The 21,294-nt window shown below is 39.0% G+C and overlaps 1 protein-coding gene across 5 annotated transcripts in view; it reads left to right on the forward strand.

Moving 5' to 3' along the window:
- MEIS1 (Meis homeobox 1) overlaps positions 1-21,294 on the forward strand; it is a 146,244-nt gene that overhangs the window by 107,457 nt on the left and 17,493 nt on the right. For all 5 annotated transcript variants that reach the window (XM_047851458.1, XM_047851459.1, XM_047851460.1 and 2 more), the window contains one exon: positions 14,996-15,072. In XM_047851458.1, the coding sequence (XP_047707414.1) occupies positions 14,996-15,072 (77 nt within the window). The remainder of the gene's footprint in view (positions 1-14,995; positions 15,073-21,294) is intronic.

Here is a 21,294-nt window from a genome sequence, read left to right on the forward strand (position 1 = left end):
TCCATTCTGAGAAAAGAAACATGGAACAGTCAAGAGGCCTCAGACACTCCAATTGTGCCTTCTTAAGGTTGGGGTCCTCTGGTAGTGGTTACTCAGTGTAGGTCTCCACTGCAGAGAATGTTATAAAATGGGGCTCCTGAGAGCAGCCATTATCACATATTGGTTAACATCACAGATCTTTAAAATCCCAGTTGCATTGGAGCCATGAAAAAAAAAAAAGCTTTCATCTGTAAAATCTAGTTTCCCTTTGTTATTAAAATAAATGAAGCCATTAAACAAAATATATGCATATAATAGTCAAGTTCATCATTTGGCATCAGCAAAATGATGGAATTTTGCATTTTCAGAAATCAGGGCTGCCATCTTAGATGTAAGGTGCAGACCCAAATGTGCTGGTGGTTTCTGAAACTCTATGCCTTATTACATATTTTCCTCTCTTTCGTTTGCTTATTTATATACTTCTATGCCCCCCCTTAAATAAAAAGTAGAATTCTGTTTAAAAAGGCTAAAAAAAAAAAAAAAAAAAAGGCAGCATTCCATGCCTCCCCCCACCTCCAAATACTGTGACCAAATTAATTGTAACTATTGATGAGCTCATATTATGAATGAGCTGGAATCGAAATAATTTCCAAATACTTTATTTCCAAAGGTTTGTTTTTAATTACAGCGGCATTTGGTTGGCATGCAAGGGCGAGTTCTCACTCTTGATCTATCCTAGCTGTAGCCCAGGCCAAAAGATTCTCTGCTCCCTTTTCTCGAGAGCACACTTTTCTGCCAAATGTGGCACTCATCCCCTGCCAAGGAAGGTGGGCAGATTGCCACTTCTGACTTCCAGCCACCAAAAGACAAAGGCTCTCAACATCCCTAAGTCCAGGGAGCCAGAATGGGCCTCACACCTTGAAGGTTCCGGATTATTGATTTTTTTTCTCTATAGACTTTATAATATGGGATATTTTCACAGTGCCCCAGTCAGTCCCCAAGGGTGATTTAGGCACTTACAGGAGTGTGTGAACCCTTGAAGGCCACTGGAGGGTCATTTAAGTGTCCTTACTCATCTGTCTGAGGCCTGAGCACATCTACACTGTCAGCCTTGCATCCTATATCTTGCTTTTTCAGTCTTTTCTTTTTTACACTCTTTTAGTAAGAACAGAGTATTATTTATTTACTTCAGTGAAGCTCAAATAAACCCAGGAGGGGTAATAGCTGAGTATAAAACATCTGATGGGGAAAACATAACCTCCTTTCCTTTTAGCAGAACCAGCTATATGAAGGTGCAAATTAAAAATGCAGGGCTTCTTTAAAAATTATGAAGAATTTCTGGATGGTGATAGCAGCACATTAAACCAGGTGTGAGGCCCTTCTAGGTAGGGGGCCTTGTGCGTGACTGCCTCTGAGGCTGGCCCTGCCTGTAGATATCTTAGAAGTGAATTTGTCCAAATTAAGAGAATTGCAGGAAAACATTAAAATCTAATTTAAACCCTAGAGAAAGAAAGAAACAAAAAGAAGAAGAAGAAAAAAAAAGAGCCTGATTTAGCACTAGGGGAAACAAACTACTAGAATTAGTGAGGCCAATCTTCTTCCCTACAAATTGAAAAGTGTATATATTTTATGCATGTTTACATAGATTAGCCCAACCTGTAGGGTCATCTCAGATTCAGCCACTGTTGACCGAGCACTAGATACGTGCCAAGCACTCTGCTGAGCAATTTGACGTATGTTGTCTCATCTGACTGCCACTAGCTTTGTCATGGTCATTTGACCAACAAGGAAGCTGAGGCTCCGAGGACTGAGCCTCATGCTTTGATCAAGCTCACACAGTTAGTGTGGGTTCCAGGACTTAACTTGCAGTTATTTAACTAAATCAGTACACCTAACTGCACCTCTTGAAACCAATAGCTCTTAAAATGTTTTCCATTAGATTTGCCTTTTGTCAGGGTGTAACCATATCACTGAAGCAGAAAGGGACCTAATGACCAGTCTTCTGTGCTCCATGGGTTCCACATGAGTCTAAGTTCTCTTAGAAAGTAACTGAGGAAGGGGGAAATGAGGCCTCATGTGTATGTAATTAGCAACCTATGTCACATGTGAAATGACAGAGAAAGACACAATAAATAAAACAAAACTGGGACGCCTGGGTGGCTCAGTGGGTTAAGTGTCTGACTTTGGTTCAGGTTCAGGTCATGATCTCACAGTTCAGGAATTCAAGCCCCACATTGGGCTCTGTGCAGAGCCTGCTCTCCCTCTCTCTTTCTGCCCCTCTCTCTCTTGAATGAATAAATAAACTTCAAAAAGAAATAAGTAAAACAAAACTATCTAGTTGTTTCAACGAGGAACAAACTACCCAGTCAGTGGGTAAGGGTGTTTCTTTTCCAAAAGCCTGTTCTAGAAGGGGCAAACGCCATTATGTAAGCCTTTTTTTTTTTTTTTTTTTTTTTTTTTTTTAGCATAACCAGTTAGATTACTTCTATATGTTTTGTTAGAAATGATGACAGCCAATTTGAAAGGTGTTCTCCTTGGTCTGGCTTTAGCTTGAGTTCTTTGTTTCCTCATGGGTCAAGAACAGTGCCCATTTACACATTAAAACAGGCTGGGTCCACTAACTCACAGTAGGTTTCTGACAGATGTGGTTGCAGCTTTCTATTTTATCATTAACAAGGTAAACTCTGAGCTTCAGTAGAGTGTAAAGACAACTAGATTGAAATATTGGAGGCCCGGGCTCCTGGTCCAAGAGCCACAACTTCCTGGCCACGTCACCTGCCATGTGTCCACTCTGAGTTTTGTTTTTTCTCACATAGCATGGAGGCAACATTATCTGTCCTTCCAACCTTTCCCAGTAATTGCAAGGCTCAAATCTGATAAAATATAATAAAAGCTCTTTGAAAATGTAAAGTGTTGTACAAACATAAGGGATATAAGGGACCACCCAAACTCCAAATCCTAAAAAAAAAGAATAAAAACCCCAAACTGGCCTTCGAGTTAACTTCCATTGAATACCTTTATTTCTGCCAATTTTGTCTTGTAATCTTGCCAATGACAGGTCCAGCTCTTTCTCCCACTGACCTAAGATGTTCCATGAACATCTGTGAGATGTGTGAGCCCCTCCTCCCTCACCGAAACACGCCCTCAGTGTGCCAGCATTTCCCTGCCCAGTTAGATTGGACAACTGAGCAAGCATAGTTACTGCGACAAATACTGGGACCTGCCCAAATTTTGACTAAGATTCCTCCCTCTTCTATAATCTACTGTGGAGACAGACAGGGAATTCACATCAGCAAATGCTTTGGGAAGTTAAAAAGGGTTTGCTTAAGAAGGTTCATAAAGATAAAGGTAATCTTATTACTAAAACAATTTAAAGTTTTTAGTTGTTTTTTTTTTTTCTTAAGGGGAAATTCTCTTCAGTTTGATTGCAAGATAAGGGTTTTGTTGTTAACCAAGATAAAGTATAGTGCTGAATAATCTCTTAAATTAAAAATTGAAGTGTATGTTACAGAGAATAGAGGTAATTAAATAGCTTAGACTACAATAGGTGAAGGGAAAAGAGTTCTCATGAAAATTAGCTTAGTAAAGGTAAATTGCATTTGAATCTTAACTTCAGATCTGGGTGCTCTGCTATTTGGCATATGTTGAATTGATAATGCCTGTGTGTTAAAGAATTCTGATTGTTTCTTTTGCCTCTCTCACAGCTTATAAAAATGCAAGCAGACCCACCTAATGAATATTAATAGGAATGATGTCTAGATAACACATAAACCCCCTGGATCTGTGGACTTCGGATGGAGTAGTCAGAGAGGATTTCTGTGGCTTTATTTAATACCAAATTTACATACTTTTAAAGAATAAACATCATCTTAATATTTTAATATCAATATTCCAAAGTGGAGATTTTCGTGAAATAAAAAGCTTAATTTTCCTTCCCTGAACATTATATTCACCAAGGTCTACATTTTAAGAGACAGGAAACTGTTAGCTAAAAAAGAAATTAACTTAATCCCCCTTCATTAAGTTCCAGTCTTTTTTTTGTTACTTAGAGACAAGTAATAATTATACCGGCAGCAATGCAAAGCATGTTTTACACTTTTGTTATACAAAAGGACTGCAGTTGTTAAGGTGACAGCAAAAGAAAATGAGAACATTGACAAATACTGATATATTTTTTTCTTGAATCCTCTCTGACTCTTGAAAGTAGATTTCACTCAGGTGTCTGAACGGCATTTTAATTCATTAACAGCACAAATTACACATGTGATTTTAGAAAATGTCAATCAACTAGCTAAACAATATTTTCCCGGCTAAGGTTATAAACACAGCAGCTAAGTGGGTGGAAGAGATCTAAAATGACTATACATCTCGGTTCTTTTAGAAAGCATAAAAGGTGGGTATTTTGTTTTCAAGCTGGTAGTTTTTTTTTGTTTTTTGTTTTGGATGGAACTTGTAGCAAGTATACAGTAAATCTCAGCAGCGGGTATTATTTAAAGCACATGTGCTCTCTCTCTCTTTCTCTCTCTCCCTCCCTCTCTCTCTTTGACATTTGAAAAGACTTTTTAAATTTTAGCTTTACAAAAGTGGGGGGGGGGAATCATTAAAATGTAGTTTGTACCATTAGATTCCATTATTTGTCATCTTTATGGCTGTTCTATAGTTTTCATTGCACCTTTAATGGTAAGCTTGGTCAGGAGAGGTGAGCGGGAATGTGCACGTACTTGGCTGCGGTGCTGCTGACAGTGTCTGCTAGCTGGGCTTCAATCCACGTCCCTGTAGATTTTAATGTCCCCACAGACTGCTGGCAGCCTGCTTCCAGCTGTGGCAGGCATGATGCAGTGAATTGCTTTTGAATGTTCTTTACTCAAATAGGCAGTAATTACAAGCTTAAAGAGGTTTAGTGGTCCAGTAAACTACATAATCACCCCTGAATTAGCCGGGGCTCATCAGTCCCAGCCCAGCAAGCTCGAGTCTGCTGTTTGTATGCAGCCATGATCACATAGCAACCTGATCAGCAGGTGTGGAACAGCCAGAGTCCCCCATAAACACAACTGTCTACTGGGGACAATGATCTCTAATGAGATGAGGCTACACCATCACTGTCATTTAAGTGGGAAAATTAGCACTAGAGAATGAGTACCAGTTCCAGGGGTCTTTAGTCATATGGGGAGCAGCACGGAATCTTCATTGGTCTCTCCCTATCTCTAGTGCTCTCTCTCTCAAAAATCTTCTCACCAGATATACCAGTTTTGCTTCTACCTTATGGATATTTTATTCTTCATACAAGGATTTTTTCTGAATACTTAATGCTGGACAGGGCATCTGTAAAAGCAAATTATAATCACTGTTAACAGACTCGTTCCAAAATGGTATCATTGTGTTTCATCTTCCTTTTCTTTTCTCTTAATGGTTTCAAAACACTTACTTTTCTTTTCTTTTCTTTTCTTTTCTTTTCTTTTCTTTTCTTTTCTTTTCTCTTCTTTTCTTTTCTCTTCTTTTCTTTTCTTTTTTCTTTTCTTTTCCTTTCTTTTCTCTTTTTTCTTTTCCTTTCCTTTCCTTGCTTTTCTTTTCTCTTTTCTTTTCTCTTCTTTTCTTTTTCCTTAAAGTGGAAAAGTGTTCTCCAGGTTGGGGATAAATCTCTTCTTAGCTGGTATGCTCTCTGAAATAGTAGAGATGAACTGTGTGTACATTGGAAAAGATCCTCACTTTTTCAGAGTTTATTGTGTAAATGGGTCCTGAACTTTTTTTTTTTCCTCCCAGAAAAGTGGCCCAGTATGGTGTGTCACAGTTTTGTTTTATCTGTTATTGTGTAGTTCTCGGGGGAAACAATCTCCTTTATCCTTTTTTCAGTCCTGTGCTGAGCTCCCAGAGGATGGAGAACTTGAATTTCATTGCATTGCAGTTGGAGAGTGGGAAGGGAACTTTTGTAACAAATAAGCCTGACAACAGCATAGAGTGGATTCTGGAGAAACTTTGAGGGAAATTATAGCTAAGAAAGACTAATAAGATAACACAATAATTAGGAGCCTGGGCTACTGAACTAGACTGCTTAGGGTTCCATCCAAATTACAAGTAACAGACTCCATGCCTCAGTTTCCTCATCTGCAACATAAAGGAAAAACATTTCATCGGCTTGTTATATGGATTAGATGAGTGACTACTTGTAAAGCACTGAGAACATTGCCTGGCACAGAGTAAGTGTTATGTAAATGTCAGTTAAATAAAGTAAATAAAACCTGTACTGGTTTGAGATTTGTAGAGCTGAGTGAGAAGGATGCATATTTGTGGAAATAAGGCTGTTAGTTTTCCGATGTTTACCTGAAGCCATCTACTTATAAGTGCTAGTTGAGGCATTTGGGGTATCCCTAACTCCAATAGCACTCATTCACTCATACAACAAATATATATTGCGCACACAGAACAAGGCTAGTTGCACTGTGAGTGAGAATAGCATTTGTGTGTTTTTATTAGTAATCTACTGAAATGCAATGGTTCCAAATGTAATTTTACTCGTACTCGATTAAGAATCAAATAAGAAATGAAACTAATTGGCAAAAGACCCCACAAACTTCCAAACCGACACAATAATTTACTTCAAAGCAGACAGTTTAACGGATATTGTAGTGTAGTTGTCTGGAATAGTAGGCATTTGTTTCTATGACCCTTAAGAGCATTCTCACATATGACCACCCTTATTCCTGTATTTATAAGCAATGTTACAAGTACAAATACAGTGAGAGATGTATTAGTTCCATTGAGTTTTGTGTCTCATAGCAAAATCTAGAACCGAGTCATAGAAGTAAAAGACACACTTAAAAGAATAGCTTACACATAAAATGAGTAGGAATCATCATATATATTCATGATTAACCCATGAGGGGTGAGTGGGATGGCTCCACCCATCATTTTAAATACAAAATAGTTCGGAAGCGAGTTTTCAAATCCACCAAGTTTCAAATCCCAGCTCTATGGCTTACCAGCTGTGTGAACTTGAGAAAGTTATTGGTCCATTCTGTGTCCAAGTCTCCTCATCTGTAAAATGAATGTAATAGTTGCGCCTACCTCATAAGGTTTTGTGAGATTACATGCCTTAATACATGTAAAACATTTGGAACAACGCCTGATACATCCTCACTCCTTAATTCATGTAACCATTACTACAACTACTTTTAACTAATACTACTAAGCTACTATTAATAAAGTCCCTTTGGATGGGTGCTGTGGACAGATGCTGATGGAGAGAAAATGTGGGGGAAGGTTCTGGGGAATTACCTTTCACCCATGGCTCCAACTCTGCCCCTTGATGTTTGCCTCCAAGGCAGAAGCAATGGGGATGCGGAATGGGGGTTGTGGCAAGGAGAACAGCAACACTCTCCCAGATCATGGCTGTTAAAATCCAGAGAAACATTCAGTCACTGCTCACCACAGCTAAGAACTTGGTTCATGCTCCATTATAAGATGTGTGTGTGTGTGTGTGTGAGTGTGTGTGTGTGTGTGTGTGTGTGTGTTTTAATGTAGCTTAAAAAGGGGAATGGAGATTGGGAAAGAAACATCTGTGGGAGCACAGCCAAGTGCAGAAACTCAGGGGAGGGAAGACCTGGCCCCAGGACTAAGTGGCTGAGAGCTGTCGTGCATGTTTTTTGACCTAGCCGGGCCTCAGCTTCCTCATCTGTGAAATGGAGCTAAGCATAGTCCCTACTCATAGGGGCCACCAGGAGTACATGAGATAATCCATGTAATGTGTTTGTCTGACTGACAAACAGTAAGAGTTCAAATGAGCTGTGATTTAAAATGATTTGAAGAGGTCACAAAAGTGAAGCATGACTTTTCCCCTCCATCCCCACCCCCAGGCCCCTACAGCTCCCACTCTGTTTTTCTTATTGGCCTTTTCATGTTTCCTTTTATAGCCATGGTCTTCTACTAAGAGAATCAATATTCAGGGAGTTCATTAATAATCATAACTGTTCAAAATAATTTTAGCACTCTTCATGAATTTTAATACTTTTAGGAGGAGGGTATAAGTAATTGCTAATTTACAGTCTAAATTTTATGCTTTAATGCATACACTTAAAAAGACTCCTGTAACACATACATAGCTAATAAAGAATAGATCTAAAACATTGTCATTATTATAGAATTGCAAGCAACTTAAAGAAAATGTCCAATGTGAAAGACTGTGAAATCCCTTAATATAAGTATTTGTCTTTTTTTTTTTTGGTATTTGTCTTTTTTGTTTAGTGTTTTTATTTTATATTTATAAGAAATTAAAGGGTCAGAGAGATGAGACAAGCAAGGTATTGTAGTCTTGGCCCCTTGCAACGGACTGTGAAACAATGGTGTCACTGCTGTGAATCATAAAAGATCGTCTCATTAGTGCAAAAGTAAAGACTGCTATGAAATATTACCCGGTGTTCAACTTTTCCTTCCACACTTCTGTCATTTTCATGGGATAAGATCAAGTTTAGAAATCCCTACCTGACTTCCCTACTTGCATAACTCCACCAGCAACTTCATATAACTGCTGCTGGATAGACGAGAAATCGGAGGGGTTGTCTGGAAAATGGCTTGACTAGGCTTCAGAGAAAGCAAGTGCTGGGAATCGATGGAGCACATTTAATCCGAGAACCAGGCAATCTAGGAGTGCTGGTGGAGAATTAAAAAGCAGGTCGAAGTCCTGCGACTTCCCTGATGATGCTCCAAACGTTCTTGGCTTCTTCGCCAGTCCTGCCAGCACCTCTTCTTTTGATTCCAGCCCGAGCTAGCATGCAGGACTCAACTGCTATGCATGCAGAGGCTGTGTTCTTCCACTGCACGCTGCCCTGCTTTTGTAATGCAAATGGGAGGCACAAAGTGTCTCTTTGATAATGTGCAGTCAAAAGACAAAAAAGCATTCACTGAAACAGTAAAACTAATTCATAAAGCTGAAAGACAATAGGGAAGCATTATGGATTTTTTTAAAGGAAAAAAGTATCCTGGATCAATGTAATTGTCACAGTGTAAGCTATTCATAGTCAATGCATAAGGGGAAAATGGCTGCAAGTTTATGTAAAGTGGGAGAAGTTTTTACAGGCAAAAAATTATATTAAACAAATATAAATACATTCGGTTAGCAAGTTTCTCCTTATCTCCTGAGAGGTCAAAGATATAGCTAGTTATTTTAATTTAGAACCACAATATTCCCTTAGTGTCAAAAACTCAGTAGAAGTTTTAAAAGAACACGGAGATCTAATGGTTAAAAGCCATAGGGTGGATTTTTTTTTTTTTTCTTTAAAGGGAGTATCTCTCCATCACATACCAGAGTTTAGCTCAAGGTCAACTTATATTAATGCATTAAACTTAGCTGTGGAGGAGGCAAAGGGCTGGAGGAAGAAGGATAAAAGAAGTTCCGAAATTGTTCTTCCAACATATTCAGCCAAGCAACAGAACATTGCCTTGATAAGGGATATATTGGACAGTTGCCATAATTCCTCCTGTTAGATCAGCTCCCACGGTACCTATTCCCATACCTTTTAAAGTATAGCATGTAACATTTTGCTTGAAAATTGCTTCCACCTCTATTGCTTTGTTATAGCTGTTTTGCAGTTTCGGGATAGAGGCAGTTCTGTGTCACAAGAAATTACTAATCTGAGGTTTGAGAAGGGGCAGCGTAGCCTTCCATTATCTCACCAGTGAGCTCTGTACAGGATTATTTTCAAATTTTCTGCTGCCATTACAATGTGCTGTTAGAGTGGGCAAGGCAGGCAGGGAGGGAACGTTATTGAAACTTGGTTACCAGGGTAGATAAGATAAAGTTCATCACTGTCTTGGCATCCACATTTGCAGTCAAGGGTGGAAAATTTGATGAAAGGAGTACATTTGGTCAAGGATATCGTTAAGATATAAGACTGGACATTTTCCATCTGTGTACTGAAGAGTTTTTTCTTTTGCCATCGATACTCATCTGAAACGGTCTGCTTGATTGTTTAAGTAAATAAGTTTTCTTCCAACGTTCTGTAAGCTCGTAAATACCAGATAACCAGTGTCAGAACCCCCCTCCCATCCCAACCTCAAGAAACAAAATTGGAGTTGTGCAGACGTAACTTTCTTTTTAGCATGTTGCCATTTTCTTTCTGTCGCTTTCTATTCTTTGGGGCTGATAAAATGACAGTTCAGACTTCACTTTTATGTAAGCTATTTTTAGATTTTCGTCAGACATTCTTTAACCATTTCTATGACACAGGACACATACTCCAGGGATCACTTCATTCTTTGATGGGGTTATTAAGCAATCACTGCTATACTAGGTCATCATCAGAAGTCGCACTTCAGATCCAGAAACACAGGAAGAGTGACACACGGGTTCTATGTCAGCAAGAGACTTACCCTGGAGAGAAGTCAGGGCGTTGATTGCTGAAATAAGGATGATCATTTTGTGAGTTGTCCCCCACTACCCCCAAGCCACGTCTTTTCCCACTGAGTCCAGCACCTCTTCTCTCCCCCGCGAAGCCAGCCCAATACACGTGTGCAGGTTTCATGCTGGAAGGGAGGGTCAGCTTCACCCTTACATAATCACTCTTTTATGGCTTTCACTCATTCCTGAGGTGTTAATGCAGATCAAATGGGAAACACTCGAGAAGGAACCCTTGTAGCTACTGCCCTGCCTCGCTCTCCCGTCTCAATCGTTAATTCTTATTGTAAGATCTAAAGGTAATTTTGTTTGCTCTCTTAATGCGTTGCAGTTCTCCCAGTGGCCCTTGCATATCCTTTCTCAAATTCCCATCTTGATCAATTGTTTGCAAATAATTAAGCTTTTAAGAGATAATGGCATGAGGCTAATGTACACAACAAAGGAAAGGTCTCCTGTCACTACCTATTGGACTGTGGTCAAATTTGCTTTGATATCCCAAAGTGATTAGGTTGATTGGTGTGTCTGGCCAAGTGCAACCCATCTTCCCTTCACAAGAACCTACTGATCTTTCTTAAACTAGTGTCCTTGCCGTTAATAGCAAAGGTGTTCAGGAGAAAGGCAAGGGGTGACCTAGGCCCTTGGTTGCAATGGTTTGGAATGAATTTCCCATTTTCTTCCTAGAATGTCCTCCTCTTTATCTCTTTTGTAAACTGATGTCTACCTTTGCCCATCTTACGATCCTGTGGGCATAACACAACAGGATTTTGAATGTTTTTACAGGAGCCTTGCTCCTGGCATGTTGGGTTTTTGTCAAGTCATTTTTTTTCAAGTCTACAAAGGAATAACTCATACTGTCCACAAAAAGCTTATGTAAGAAAGATGCATAGGATTTAAGATATTTAAAGATACTGGGTTTCAGTTAAAAGCTTACTCCTTTGTGAATTTTTGGCTGACTGTGGATTAGCTACCTGAAGTCATGGCTTTCATGTGATTCTAGCAATTATGGATTTTTTTTCTTCAGGGAATTAAAAGTTTGTGGGACACCCAGTCGAGGAACTATGAAAAAAAGAAAAAAATTCAATCTCCCTACCATAGACAAGGGTTTAAGGAATTTTGTTGACACCTTTTTTCCCCCTTAACAATGACCAGATTATTGTGGCATTTAATTTCATCCAGGCTCATTCACTTCTATTTAAAAAAAATATATCCTGAATGACTGAAAATTGTTTAATGGAGATGGAGTGCTGGGTCTCCATAGCTTGAGGCTGCCTAGCAATTATGCTGCATGAAATTAGACACAGTTTGTTCCAATTACTTAAAATCAGATCACATGAAAAGTGACAGAGGAAAAAAAGAACTTTCTCGTTTCATGATATTTAAATTATGAAATCAGAAACTGCATGATGTGAAGAAACAACCTAAATTTGTGCTGAAATTTTGAGGGCCATCGATTGCTCTTTGAAGCTGTAATGATTCAGGTAATTTTAATGATCCAGAGAGAATTTTCCTGACACCACCTGCATAAATAAAATGTGAGTTCCATTTGCTTTGTAAGAATGGTTGTAAAACTTACTCACAAACAGGCATGCAAAAATACTCTTGAAAACACAGCACAAATAAATGACTGTGACAATTCTCAATTTTCAAAGTAACTAAAGGTAAATGGCATAAATATTAACTTTTATCCAGTTCTGGTCATAATATTAAGTCACAACTAACGAGGCAGGGCAAAAGGTATTGCCATCCAGCTACAGTGAATAGAGATTGTTGACATATTTATTAATTCTACTGAAAGTCGCTGGAAGAGATTTCCACGGGACCTGAACAACTGTAAGCAAATTACAGAAGATGTTATAGATTGGAAATGACTTGTGTACATGGGTCTATACTTTTAGATGGCAAATAGTGCCAACAGCTGGATGCTAAAATTTGCATATTTCACAATCAGGCTTATAATCTGTAAGAATTGCCAGCCTGGGTAACTTTTAACTGTTATGGGTCTTTAAACTGCAGAAGACAAAATTGAAGATTAGAAAAGTTGTCCCTTGTTTAAAATCTCGTAGTTAGTGAGCGGCAGCATAAATTTATACACTCCACAGGGTCATGTGTGCCTATAACAGTTCCTCAACTAATGTAGACATAGAAATTCTATATATCAAACCTTAAATTAGTGTCTATTCACTGGATAAGAGGTTCATACGGTTTGTATTGTGCGGCAAACTTTTATGCCACAGGAGCCATATTTTAAATCTTAGGGTAGAGGATTCCTTTAACTCAGTATCCAGTCATGAGATTTTGCCTGTGATTACTGGCATTATGTTGTGTAGGGTGATTGTCACCTATGATCTTAGCCTATTTTGAAATTTATATACTGTTATTTGAAAAGAGTGGGTTGATATCACTGTTAGGAACGAAGTCAGGAAAGTAGCGTCGTGGATCTCAAGTTGGATTGCGTACACCTCCTGTGGGCTGTTGAAAAAAAGTTTTATTATACATTTTGATGTTGCATCTGAGTGGACAGTATCTGTGTATCATGGCAAGACATAGCCTCCTTCTTGTTTCTCAGATATTTACTGATTTCCTGTTATGCGCTAGGCTGGGCTTTGAGGATGGTGAATGAGAAAGTCATGGACTTTGGAGTTTCTCCAGGGGTGAGAAGAGGCACACCGAAAGGAAACAAATCACCAGAACAGGTGTTTCAGAGAGTGAGGCTCTGCTGTTAGGGAGAAAAGGAAAAGATCGATGTGAGGGCAGTAAGGTGGGCTGGTGGACTCTGGGTGGGTAAGGCTTGGCCTTTGAGCTGAGATGAGAAAGTGACACTGGAGCAGGTGACTGAAGGGTAGGGACAAGGTTGGTGTGTTGGAAGAACAGAAAGGAGGACTGTGTGGTCAGACAGAGGGGTGGAGCAGGGGCGAAGAAAAGGCCACAGAGTCTGAGAGGTGGGCAGGGCTGGGTGGTGTGTGCTTACATGGTAAGCAGTCTGAAAGCTTTGGGGAGGGCATAAGAATGAAGATTACAAAAGGCATTTGCCACATCCCTCAGTCATGGGAAGGCTTAGACGCTGGAAGGGAAGCAGGAAATATCACTGAGTCATGTGGCTGCTGACCATGCCTTTCCCTGGCCAGTTTCCTCACCTGTAAGACAGGAGGGACCATAGATTCCATTTATGTCCCTCAAAGGGATATAATGGGGATTAATTACCATCCTGCCTGTAATATACTTGGAGCTCTTTAGAGAAAGGCACTATATTCCATGAAAGCAAAGCCTTATTCTAATTGTGTATTTATTGATTAAGTGACAATCAAAGACAATGCTTATGGGAAAAATTGCTACATCTCTGCTCTCCACAAACGAATCCCACGTGTACAGATATAGAACATATTTAAACTTACCTATAATAGCATTAAAGTGGTCATTAACAAGCCTTCTTAGCATCTAATCAGACATTATTAATGAGATTAAAACCTATGTTAATTAACATTCAATAGACCAGAATTTAGTTTCCAATGGTAGAGATAGTTAAATTGAGAGTTGAGGGTGCCCTTTCTCATTCATAAGAGAATAGAGGGTTGACTATTAGAACAATTTTTATCTGGGGAGAATTTATCGGGATGCAGTAGTTTCAAGCTAGTCAGTGTGTCCATAGATGGATACCAGGTCCCAGGCTTTAGAAATGTATATTTCAGATTTAGATATAGTTCATTACTGAACAAAAAGTATTTGTGCCAAAACTAATTTCAGTAGAATTCCAAACATTCTTTCAAGAGGGTATGAGTTTCATTTTATTATCTAATCCTGTAATACTTTTTTATCCACTCTAACTCATGAGGAACATGGCTGGGCTTGTTCTTAGCATGCAAAATATGCTGGTCTTTGACCTTGTATTGGCCTGTGTTCAGAATCCCAGCATATGTTGACATTCAGATATGGAAACCAACTTTGGTTGAATGTCCTTTGTTTGCTTTTCAGAAGAGCTGCAATGATTAGTGGTTCAAAAATATCCACCCACTCTAATTTTGATATTTGCATCTGGCAATATGGTGTTTTGGAGGGAAAATGTCATGCTGACAAAGTGCTTAACTACTGGGGACCTCAGCTGAGACGGTTGGTCCAAATGGTTCAGCTTTAGAAGTCTGTGGTTCTATGAATATATTACATCAAGATGATAGGATTTTATATCATCAAAAAGGGCTTCTCCTTATTTTAATCTTATACAGTGAAGATCATTCTAAACTTTCTGTGTTTGCGACAAATAAACCTTTAAAGGATAAACTCAGTATCAAGGTTCTGCAAGTATCCTAAGTAGCTATTTATACACTTCACTAATCTTTGTAATTGGCTTGTCTTTTACTGCCATTAATTAGATGATGTAGTATTCCATTAATAAGAGTGACACACCTCAGCATTTTTACCTTTAATTATAGACTGTATCTTCACTAGACACTGAGGCTATTGACAAAATAGCCTAAATATTGCCTGATATACACATACTATTTTTACAGAGCGTATGTGTTTCTTATTGAATCCCTAGCACCTAGCATCGCACCTGACATGTGATACGCACTACACTATCTGCCCGGGGTATATGTGCACACATCTATCTTTTTTGTTGTTGTTGTTCTCTTGCAGCACCCTTACCCTTCTGAAGAACAGAAAAAGCAGTTGGCACAAGACACGGGACTCACCATCCTTCAAGTGAACAATTGGTAAGTAATCTGGCTTTGGGCAACCTGCAGCTCATGTTTTGCATTAACAAGACACACCCAGTTGTTGCTGTTTTCTCTGGTGGCTCCTTGATGGAAAAGTGAAAATAAATGGTTGACTGATAGGTGAGAGCACTGGCTGGCATAGAAAAAAAAAAAAAAAAACCCAAAAATCCAAAAAGAAACAAAACAAGCCAAAAAACCAACATTGCATTGCATTCCATTGCCTTTATAAATTGATGAGTTTTAGGCATAATGTAAGTTAAGTATTTAATTCGCATACACTGTGGCTCCATAAATGGCTTTTCTCATTTTAGGATAATCAATAGAAGGAGTGGCATCGTCCTAGTTTCTGTGGAACAAGAAAATCCACCATCACATATCAGTCAGGTTTTAAATTCAGTGAATAGTTAACTGCAGTTATTTTGTTAGGGCTGAGCTTTTGAGGATAGTGTCCCCTTTCCTCCTATCCTCTGTCCATGGAAAAAGAGAAATTATTTATGTTTCCCCTTTGAAGCTGTTCAAAACCCAATGTGTTTCAGGGCTGTTCAATACTATTTCTAAGTAAATGTGTGAATTCCTGATTTGGGGGGAAGCTGAGATTACGTACCAAGTACTAGCCAACAATATTCTGACAATGTACTGTGGTGTGGCAACAAGGCTTTGGGAAAGTATGATTTATTACCCTTTGTGAGTGTGCTGAAAGCCAGGTTCATATAATCACCCAGAGCTAGTGTCATATTTGAAGGGTATCGAAATCCAATATCCTCTCAAACTAAGTGTATCTAATTAATTGTCCTAATATTTTTAGATTAGTGTTTATGATGGGGAAACCTTATCCTCTTTGAAGTAAAATCCAGAAAAGGCCCACAGCCTGGTTGGGGAAAGGGGAGAACTGGGGGTGCCAGTTTGCAGACAGAAGTATTTCTTTCTGTTCAGTAAGTGTCAAAGATTAATATTACAGAATCTCTGCTTACATGGCCTAATCCATTTTGGTGAATAAATTTGTTCTTGATGTCCATTGCACCTACATTAACAGACCCTTCTCTGTTAGAGAGCCCGGGAGCCTTTGGGAGAGATTCCAGATATATTAAACCCCATTACAGAAAATGTAATTTCTGTCAATATAATCCCATGTATTCTTCAATTTAGTATTTTAGAGATAACAAGCTACTTACAATATATTTGCCTTTGGAGGATTAATTTACAAAGTGCACTATCTGCAAGAAGCAGACAGACTCACATAAGCATTGCTTGTAAGGGTTATCAATTTCTATGACCTTACCGCAGCCTTGGGAGATCAATTTTTGCAGCCCTTTAGCCAAGTGGGTAGGGAGCCAATGGAAGCCATACTATACCTAAATGTGTTGCTACGAGGGTGTCACTGCGGAGATTTTTTTGTTTGCCTTGTACCTGCTATTGTATCTTCATTTTCAAGACTGTTGATACTATATATTTGAACTTGGTCTTCAGATCATCCTGGACAGTGTTATAGGATAGACCATCCATTTTGCATGCACGTCTGAATTCAAATATATTTTCGAGGTTAAACTGATGATGTAATTTTAATACAATGGAGGCTGTACAAATGTATTTCCCTGGGAAATGTTCCCATCCGAGGGCCAAGGAGTGGCAGGGCGAACTCTAATCAAGGAAGGCGAAAGCGCTGCCACTCAGGTGATCTATCACACACGGCATCTCTCTTCCTCTTCAGTGTTGCTAGCAAACTCCCTCCGTAAACATTGTTACTGGTGAACAAATTCCAATACAACTTGCTTTCCACAGGTGGACCAACTTAAGGGCTATTTCCTGTGGATGCACAGGCAGGCAGGCATTCCTGTGACACCAGACAGTATGCAATTGTCATTGTCCTAGGTTCTATACAGTGGTCATAAAGCAACTTCCTCGGTTTTGCAATTAGAAGAGGAAAAGAGGGACCTTAAAAAAGTTAAACTACTTTCCAGAGTATGTGCAGACCTACTATAAACTTCACACTGATAACTCAGTTCTGCCCAGGTACGAACATACAGATCACTTTTAGTTACGCGCAATGTAAACACGATTCTGACCTCAGCTGGCACTGTGTACTGTGCCTGTGTTCTCTCTACTTCTGTGTGGAGTTAGAAGTGACTTTTGCTTGTACTTCATTGTTTTGCATTTGGCAACTGTCTCAATTCTAACAGCTAGGTGGTAGAGAATTCCCCTCAAGTAAGTAAAAGTTTTAAGAGAGATTGTTTCGCCTAAGTTTGATGAATAATGACATTCCTGTGTTTGCTTTGAGTTTCTAATGGTTTATTAATTATCATCCAAGCCTTCAGCTTTTGAGGAACTGATAATAGATTTATTTTTTTGTTTATAGGCTTTGAGTAGGAAATAGGTTGGAAGAATGGGGAAACCTAGATGATGCTGGATGAAAACCAAAGATGTCAGAGCATCTTAAACTATGGTATACTTGCAGACTAGCAACAGCATAACCACTAAAGGGTTTTCATTTTCCTTTCTCATAATAAAAAATTACACAGAGCTTTTTTGAGAGCCTGTAAACATTTTTCCTGTGTTGGATATCAAGCCCAAGTTACTTCCTTCTAGAAATCATAATTAAAAGAAAATCGTCATTAGTATTTTAACATTTCCCCTTCACTTCATTTAGCCACAACATTTAAAAATGTGTGTCTTCCTTCTTGGGTTTCTTAAAACTTGTTAACACACATGTACATTTTGTACGAACTATGAGTCACTGCTGGAGAGATTTAATAAAATGCTGAAGGGCAGGTTGGGTGTAGATCAGTCATAATTATTGGCAGCAACATAATGTATCGAAGCGCACAATATGAAAGTGAAAAATAGAAACTCGTGTCTAGTTGTTAGCTTGTCATAGAAACCCTGGCCGATGCAGCTTTCAGTTCAGTTTTGATTGAAAAATGAGATGAGAAAAGTTTGGTGTATTGTAATGGCTCTTTCATTCCATTGCTGAACTGATCTTCTCTAATTGCCACAAGTGATACAAACTACCTGCCTTGGCTAAGGCCAAAGCAGATGGAATCTGGGGGGAGGGGAGACAATAGGGAGAATGTAAATGGAAAACAACAAGACAGATTCGATTAATTAAAAGAAAATTTGGATTACAAGAAACAACCATTGTCACTCTTATAGTTGATCTACTTGTCAGAATGAAGACAGAGAGGAGGGATCTTAAAACGGTTGCTATTTTGCTTATAGGAACTGGGCCCAGGGATGGAATGTGAAATTTATCAGATGAGACATTGTAGGACAAGTCTACGCCAACAAATTTTTTGAGAATTGAGGCAATTATGCAAATAATTTGGGTGAAAATATTTTTACCTTCATTATCTAAGTATCTGAGGCAACTGTGTTTTTTAAAAAATTGACTTCCATAACTAATTGCCTAAACATTTCAATCTAGCATGCCGTGATAGACTTAGACTTAAAAGCTTAGTAATTTTTGAAATATAATACGTGCCATTGACTCATGTATTCTTCTCTCTTTGCTTTCTCACTCCCAGTTATGATTTGATCCAAAAATGAGAAATAATAGCATTTGGAGCTTTTGCATTCTGTTTTTTCATTGTTGTGGTGGTTGTGAAAATTACTTCTGTGAAAACATATTAGTAATATGTCGAGCATTTTAGTCATTTAAACAGAAACTTCTTGAATTCTGAGGTGGTCATTTAGGTCTTTAATTATTTAGGCAGAACTTTAAAGAAAACACACACACACACACACACACACACACACAAGGTTAATCAATACTTGGTTCTTTTTTCTCCCGAATATACCAACTTTATTTCTTAATTTGGAAATATGAGCATAGAATGGCCAGATAAAGACTCCCTTCTGTGTCTTCACAGCAGTGTTGCAGACCTGGGGATTCCATATGATGCAGACCTGGGCCGGTGGTTGTATCTTACTTGCCCGATGCCTCAGACATACTCTGCCTCAGCAGAGTTCTAGCCTAGGGTGTATTGAATAAATTTGACAGTGTCTTTGTTTACTACTATTCATCTAAACACTTTCCCATTAAGGCCTAATGTTAAATGATTATTTCTTTATGCTCTGAGAAGGCAATATGGATTTTAGGTGCAAAATATATAGTGTATGTGAAATACAGTGTGTATGCAGAAAGAAAAATCACTCTATGTCAGTTGGGTGCATAAAATTCCAGGAAGCATCCTAACATCTGAGGTGACACTTTACAGAACTATCACAGCTCTGTAGTTCTCAGATTTAGTACATATACCAGATTTTCCTAGTTACTTCATTTATTGCCTTCAAAACTGCAAAGCATTCAGGCATCACTTCCCATTTATTACCGGGGGGGGGGGGGGGGGGAGGGGAAGTATGTTATCCTTAGAGATTTATGCCACTGGCAGGTAAAAATGTAAACTTATTTTTTAAAAAATAGGATCTCCCCTTTTAATAAACAGATTCAACTGTAAAGGTCAGGTTTCTTTCTGAGTTATGGTAATACTGTAGCAAATACTTTTATAAGTAATCAAAGATTCTATAAATATAGGTACCTGTGTAGATGTAAATGTTAAAACATTCACAAATTATCCTTTCAACTTCTGCGATCTAAAAATCAATAGGGGGTCATAGGGTTTCATAGAATTGCTCTGCTTTTTCTTCCAACATAATTTAATAATACATTTTACAGATGTTGTTTAAACATTAGGCACAGATTGTTTTGTCAATAAAGCTAAACAGAGGCATGACACAAAAGCAAGGAAAACAGATGTAAAAAACAGTGCACCATGCAAGAAGCACTGGGTCATTTGTTTGTTATTCAACTGCAAAATGAAAGTGCAGGGTGTATAGTGATTTTCTTTGCCTAGAAATCACCTAGGGATGGAACAACTTCACACACAAAAGGTAATTTTATTAAGCAGGTGGTTTAACTTTTTCCCTTGAGAATTTCAGTGTAACCTACATTTAAGGTAGGCTTCCTAACTGATCAATGGAGTAACAGGTGCAATATTTTTGAAAGAAGAAGGAGAAATATAAATAGAATAAGTCTGCAGCATGTTACAGAATGGGTTGTTGTTCTCCAAGCCCCAGTTAATTGCTATGCTTTTCACCTTGAGTGTCAATTCTAATAATATTACCTTTACGGGCACTTACTGTGGGCTTAGATTATAGCAATCAGTAATACTCACTAGATAAAATACTGTCTAGTTGCTCATAAGAAAAATATTGAAATCAGTCAAAAAATGTTTAGCTTGCATATTGCCCGAGACAGAACTGGCAAGGTGCCAGGCAGGCAGGGTATTATTAGGAAAGCTGAGCAAATAGCTCGCAGGGAAAAGAGCTGTGAATTTAGAAACCTTCAGGTATTGTCATGTCAGAGAGTCTTAGGAGTTCAACAGAGACGCTGCTTTTGTCTGCAAATTCTAAAAATTTCCAGCAAACAATCCTCTTTGAAAATGACTCTGCAGTCTGTTAAATATACTTTGTTGTAAGTTTTACACAGTAAGTTTACTCTGAGCTTCCCCATACTGTGTAAAATCTCACTGTGAGTACTGTGAAAGGTGGAAACCCCTCACCAAGTAGGTGGTGGCCCACAGCGGCACTGGGCGGAAAACCCTGCCCCTTCTCCCATGGGGCCCTGAGTCTGGGTGAGAAAAGAAAGGGGAAGGGGGTGGGATGAAGGAAGATGGACGTAAAGTCCCAATCCTCCTCAGTGTAACTGCCGTTTCTCCTCCAGCCAGCATCCAAAGACAGTTTCTGAGCTTTTCAGGACAAGGCAGGAGTGTGATGCCTTGAGAGGCCATACGACCTGAGCAGGTACTTCAGGACAACTGAGGGCTGGGGTGCAAGTGAGTGAGTTAGGAGACTGATTTATCCATCATAAGCCCAGTGTTTCTGAATGTCCATGGTCCCTTTCAAAGCTGTGAAACCAGTGGTTGGTGGTTGACTTTGAACATGGTATGTAGGTCAGCAGGACTTGTTGTGAGTCCTAATGAAGCCAGATTTGTTGTTTTCGGTGTCTTGGCACAATTATCTGGTCAGAGAGATGGAAAAAATCTGCCTGTGTGTCATGCAACCTGGCAGAGCAGGACCTGACTCCCATTTGCTTGTAGACAGCGTGGGAAGTGAGGGGGCTGAGAGGCATCATGGATCAAGGGGGAAGAGCCTGGCATCCACAGGTGGGTAAGGAACAAACTGCCCTGTAAGCCTCAGGACAGGATACAGTTTATACAGGGCAAG

Source organism: Prionailurus viverrinus, chromosome A3 (genome assembly GCF_022837055.1).
Source record: "Prionailurus viverrinus isolate Anna chromosome A3, UM_Priviv_1.0, whole genome shotgun sequence".
Classification (NCBI taxonomy): domain Eukaryota; kingdom Metazoa; phylum Chordata; class Mammalia; order Carnivora; family Felidae; genus Prionailurus; species Prionailurus viverrinus.